Below are 6,000 nucleotides of genomic sequence, written 5' to 3' on the forward strand. Positions count from 1 at the left end.
GTGGGGCACTAACAGCATCTATTACAATAATTGCCTTTTTAAGAAAGATTCTGAAATGTAATCATGGGCACGTTTTTAAGGTAAGTGGCTATTTGATGCCTTTAAATAGCATAGTTTTTCCAGTAATTCATCAAATCAAACAGATTGTCAAATTTCGTAGACCAACACATAAGTTCAAATGGCTTAACTGGGAAACTTCAAGAGCTATTCTGAAATATTTCAGCGCTATTGTCTTCTAGATTTTAAAAAGACGGGCTTTTACTGTTTTTACAGCATAATTTAAAAAAAAAATCCAGCTAAACAAGTATAATTTCCTCAATAATCATCACGGAAAACTACACAGCTACATGTGTGCTACAGTGATGAGGTCCTATTTCAATTTCAGTATCTGTCACATGCTTTTACTCACAGGGTAAAGATTTGATAGTAGTTCAGAGCTGTTTAAGTGAGCAAGATAGTAAGTTGGGTCAAAAGCTAAGGTTCTTCCTTAACATAAGACGTTACTATCGTGTAGCAAATAGATTTTCCCAGAAGTTTATTACAAAAGAAGAATCTGTGGAGTCTGCTGAGCATCATGAAAATGAGTGGACAGTTCTTATAAGTAACTCTGTTGAAGAGTGACCCTCATTCAAAGATATAAGATCCAAAATGTGTATAATCTTATTGCTTTGTTGATGCATCCCTGTGCATCTTTCTTGAGTATTTGAAGGTTGAGAAACAAACCAAATTTACTCATTGTGTGTTCCTCCACCCAAATTAATTTTCTAGGCCCTTAAGAGAGATGACAAACTAGTAGATACCTTTCCCATCAGACAGAAAAGTGAAATCTGCTGTTTTTATTTTAGAAAACTCAGAGTTTTTCTTAGTATTCTGGAAGAACTGCCAGAGGCAACACTTGTGATACTAAGTGGGCAAATTCAGCTGTGATTTGCATACTCATGTTTTTAGTGGAGATTACAGAGGGCTTAGAATTTAACCTTTAAAATATATGTATTTTCTACTTTGTTAGTGGTTCTCTCCCTCCCAGCACACCTAGGGAAAAGAGAACTCCCTAGAGAAGCATTGGCTCCTCTCCATGGCGCTCTCTCAGGCATGGGCTGGCTGGGATGGGGAGACAGGTTTCTGTCAGGGTACGGTATTTCTCAATGTAGAGAATGTGTGTGGTTCTATAAGAACCTTGTTCCTCCACTGCCTGAGCAATATGGGATATTCTGGCTTATATTGATTTGGAGAAGTTCCCTGTATTTTTCTGATTCACTGTCTTTCATATCTAAGTTTCTACCCCTCCCCTTCAGATTGCAGTAAGGGTTTGTGGATTTTTTTTTTTTTTTGAGATAGGTCTTGCTCTATCGCCCAGACTGGAGTACAGTGGTGCAGATCTCGGCTCACTGCAGCCTCCACCTTCTGGGTTAAAGCAGTTCTCCTGCCTCAACCTCCTGGGTGACTGGGATTACAGGCGCCTGCCATCATGCCTGGCTAATTTTTGTATTTTGGGTAGAGATGGGGTTTCTCCATGTTGGCCAGGCTTCTGGAATATTTTTTTATGTTTACTTGGAACCCAGTCTTTCAGGGTTAAGTGTCCTAATAATTATTAATACTCTACCTTCAGTTATCTTTGAAGGTGTGTATTTTAAGTAAATTAGATTGAGGGCATATTTATGCAGACAATAATTTGTAAAGATGTATAGTCTGAAATAGACTACATAATATTTTTTAGAGTATAAAGGGGACTATCCTATTGTATACCTTCCTCCAGCCCAGACCTTGCTTTTTGTAAGTTTAAACAATCTATTCACTCGAAAGCTTTTCTTTTATCCATCCTTTGGATCTAAAAGGCACCCAGTTGCTTTTGTTGTTATGGCCTATTTTTATTGCTCTACCCCTTTCTAAGCTAGCATGGCCTTTCCTATGGAGTATTATTTAAAAAGTAATAACCACTGTATAATGTCAAACAGCTTTTAAAACAAGCTCAGAAATTCTCCCCAGTACACACCTCACATTTCATTACAGTGCACCTAACATAGCTATATTTGTGTCTAGGATAAGTGGCTGCCATAGCAATAAGGATGCATTTGTTTTCAAAAGGGACTTGGAGGATTATACTGATGCCCAGAATATGAAGGTTATCTAGGAGAAAAACCAAATCACAGGAAAAAATGTCAGCAGAGCAGGGTCTATGAGTGGACAGGAGGCAGATGTGCACACAGCAATCCTGTCTTTGAGTACTGTGATTTTCAAGCCTGGTATTGTAGATTTAGCAGTTTTTAAAAATGGGATTTAAAAACTAAAAAGAATTCAAAATGCTACTACATAAACATATTCTCAGGTAGCAATCCTTTGAATGGTAAAATTTATCTAGTTTTAATGGCAATAGAAATATATTTATTAAATGCTCCTCATTAATTAATAAAAAGGATTTCCTTTGTAATATATTACTTCATAATGCTGCAGAGATTAAGGAAGGAAACAAGTACAAATATTATTCTTTTGTGTGTAGCTACGTAATTGTTTCATTAAGCTCATGTTAATGATGTGGTTATTTGTCATTTTTCTTGGTGTATATTTGTGCTGTGTGTTAAGAAATAGATAAGGTCTAATGTCTCCAAACAAAAAATTATTAATCTGGGTTCTGTTTGAAATTTTTTGAAAGAATTTCACTTGTAAGTTTAAGCTTCTATAGTTGATTATAAATGCCACATATAAAAATACTGATCAAACAACTTTAAATGATTACAGTTAGCAGAAGTATAAACAGATGATTACTGAGTCTTTTCTTCTCTACCATAAATTGTCAAAGTATGTTTTGGTAAAGAGAGTTATCAAGAAATTTACCAATAAGGATTCTGATTATACTTGCTTCATTAAGTCTAATAACTTATTATTAAGTGCTGGATTTTTGTAAAACACTAGATTGTATATAAATCTAATAATGTCAAAGAGTGAAAATCATTTAATTTTACAAGGACATTTAATCTGTGTTAAATTTCTAATTAGAGGGCTAGCTATGGGCTTTACTAATAGATGATCTTTTTTAATGCCTAAAGAAAAGAAACTAATTCAGGAAAATCTGCCTGTTGTTCCCTAACATGTACAGTCCCTGGGATATTAATTTAGCTGTAACAGGTAGGTTAGCAAGTACTGACTGGCTCTCTGCTCTGTGCATACAGTTGTGACCCTGTTACATTTATTGTGGTCTTTGTGCTCCTTAGTTCAGCTAGATCGGAATTCTTGTCTTACAACCAGGAAGAATTAGACATGTGGACACTGGAGAGTGAGTAGAGTAGAATTTATTAAGTGAAAGGAAAGCTCTCAGCAAAGAGGGGACGCAGGGAGGTGGTTCCCCTACCCTAAGGTGGGAAAGTCCCCTGTGTGCCTGGGTCCAGGTCCTTTTATGGACTCAGAACGGGGAGTGCATGCTGATTGGTTTGTGAGTATGTGAAAAAGGTTAAAGCGAAGACACCACTCAATGGTGGGCACGACAGTGTAGAAAACCAGTTAGGAAAGGGTAGGTGTATGTAAAATAGGTGAAGGGTAAGGATCAGTCAGAAGAAATTGAGCCAAACAGGAAGGCAAGTTCTCAATCCAGTTTGAGGATTTAATTTGTAGCTTGCCTTTCAGGCTTTAAACTGTCTTTGGCTTGGAAATGGCGCTTCATCAAGGACCCACCCCATCTGCCTAGGCATTTGGCTGCTTCCTGCCACACTCACATTCATGTTTACATTACTGTTATACCACCATGGATGTTTACAGCAGTCCTATGCAGACCCACTTTAAATAATCTACCCTACAACAACGCTAATACAAAAATACTCCTTGTTACACTAAATTACACTTAATCTGTGCATACATAGGAAATGTGGTACTCATAATGTGTAAGGTTTGATCATTCTAATATTTCCCCCTTAAAGTCATTTATGGCTTCCTCTTTGACCTATTCTCATGACTGTAGATGATCGGAAGCATCTTCAGGAAAATTTCCCCAGAGAAATGTAGTTAATTGGAAAGTAAAGCATGTTTCATTTTTAGACTTCATTCTGAAAAAATCTCATTTTCTTATGCTTAATAAGAATTAATGAGAATTGTAGCTCTCCTAGCCATGAAATTCTAGAGCTGAGGAATGTTAACTAAAAGTGGTTATTGCTCAATGATTTGATTTTTTATGTAAAATGTTCACATTTGCCATGTTTATCTTTAGTCAAAGCGCACTTAACAGAGACTGTAAAATCATGTACTCTTGAGTGGCATACTGGCACTCTGGCATAGGTAGATGGCAGATCACATTATAACTGATATACAGAGTTTAAGAGATTCCACTATTTTACGGTCTTTCTATATTGTTCTATATGTTTGGTCCGGGTAATCTGCATTCTAACAAATAGCATAATAACTTCATGATCCTAAGGAAGGCTTTCTTTGGCAATCTTTTGAAATCAACTAAATGGACTACCTAATTTGTACATGGAAAAGTCTCTCCTTTAATACCTGAGTACACTGGGATTTCCTCTAGATTGTGATGCTTATAAATGAGAATCCTCTGCTGACAGAAGAAGCAGCCCTGAATAAATGCTACAGAGTGATGGATTTGATTTGTGAGAAATGTATGAAGCAAAGAGACATGAATGAAGTATTGGCTATGAAAATGCATTACATAAGCTGTATCTTTCAGAAATGCATTAACTTCTTGAAAGATGGAGAGAATAAACTGGACACCTTGATCAAAAGGTACTCTTTTTACTATGTCATTTATAAAATACACTCAACTGAATTTTTTTTTTATATGAAGCCTGATTATTATGGGTTTCAAAATTAAACATTTTGGCAGCAATTGCTGTTGTTGGAATCACATTTAGTCTTTGACAAACAGAGAATAATGTTATACTTACATTGAGTGATTATTCAGTTCTGTATTCTCTACTGTGATGTTTTTGTTGTTACCAGCGATTTACAGATGAGGAATCTGAGGTTTGGAGAGGTTAAATAGCATGTGTAAGATCACACAGCGAGAAAGTGGCCCAAGTCCAAATTTGAGAATATTTCATGCCTTAGGTTGCAGCTCTGAATTTATAATGGCATCCAGGGTGTCTCTGTTACTGTACCTTGGAGAACTGTGTGTTATGCTAGTTCTGTGACCACCAGAGATCAAATTCTCTTGCATACTTACCTAAAAAAGGGAACTAAGTCTGAAGGGTGTCGACCTATGAGAGTTTTTATTCTTAGTACAAATAACTGACATGGTAATAAGTAACTAGCTAATCTGATAACAGTGTTTAGCGTGTTTTATGGTGATAGTCACCTTTGCATATTCATTTAATGGGCCCAAAAACCTTATAAGGCCTAGCGTGATATATAGGTTGAACAGCAATTTGAAGTGAGCCCGTCATCATGATTTGAAGAGACAAAGGAAATCCTAAGTAACAGAAGATACTACTAAAAACTGGTGGGTTCAGCTACGAGAGAGTGCTTAGTGATTCAACTCCAATTACTCTTTAAAAAATATCTTTCAGCTTGTTAAAAGGCCGAGCTTCTGATGGCTTTCCAGTGTATCAAGAAAAGATCATTAGAGAAAGTATCAGAAAATTTCCTTACTGTGAAGCTACACTCCTCCAGCAGCTGGTTCGAAGCATTGCTCCTGTTGAAATTGTAAGGCTCCTCTTACCTAAGTTGACTCTATCAGTAAGACCTAATTACCACATATTGTATTGTTAAAGGCAAGTTCTCTTTAGTATTTATTTTTATTATTTCAGAATATTTTTTTATATTTGTAATTTAATTTTTTTTTATTATACTTTAAGTTCTAGGGTACATGTGCATAACGTGCAGGTTTGTTACATATGTATACTTGTGCCCTGTTGGTGTGCTGCACCCATCAACTCATCAGCACCCATCAATTCGTCATTTATATCAGGTATAACTCCCAGTGCAACCCCTCCCCCCTCCCCCCTCCCCATGATAGGCCCCGGTGTGTGATGTTCCCCTTCCCAAGTCCAAGTGATCTCATTG

The 6,000-nt window shown here is 36.6% G+C and overlaps 1 protein-coding gene across 1 annotated transcript in view; it reads left to right on the forward strand.

Moving 5' to 3' along the window:
* ANKMY2 (ankyrin repeat and MYND domain containing 2) overlaps nt 1-6,000 on the forward strand; it is a 49,894-nt gene that overhangs the window by 31,051 nt on the left and 12,843 nt on the right. Inside the window, exons 6-7 of the mRNA XM_017889069.1 lie at nt 4,508-4,722; nt 5,505-5,640. Of these exons, the coding sequence (XP_017744558.1) occupies nt 4,508-4,722; nt 5,505-5,640 (351 nt within the window). The remainder of the gene's footprint in view (nt 1-4,507; nt 4,723-5,504; nt 5,641-6,000) is intronic.

The sequence above is a fragment of the Rhinopithecus bieti genome, unplaced genomic scaffold (assembly GCF_001698545.2).
Source record: "Rhinopithecus bieti isolate Rb0 unplaced genomic scaffold, ASM169854v2 scaffold_16834, whole genome shotgun sequence".
NCBI classification, from domain to species: Eukaryota; Metazoa; Chordata; class Mammalia; order Primates; family Cercopithecidae; genus Rhinopithecus; species Rhinopithecus bieti.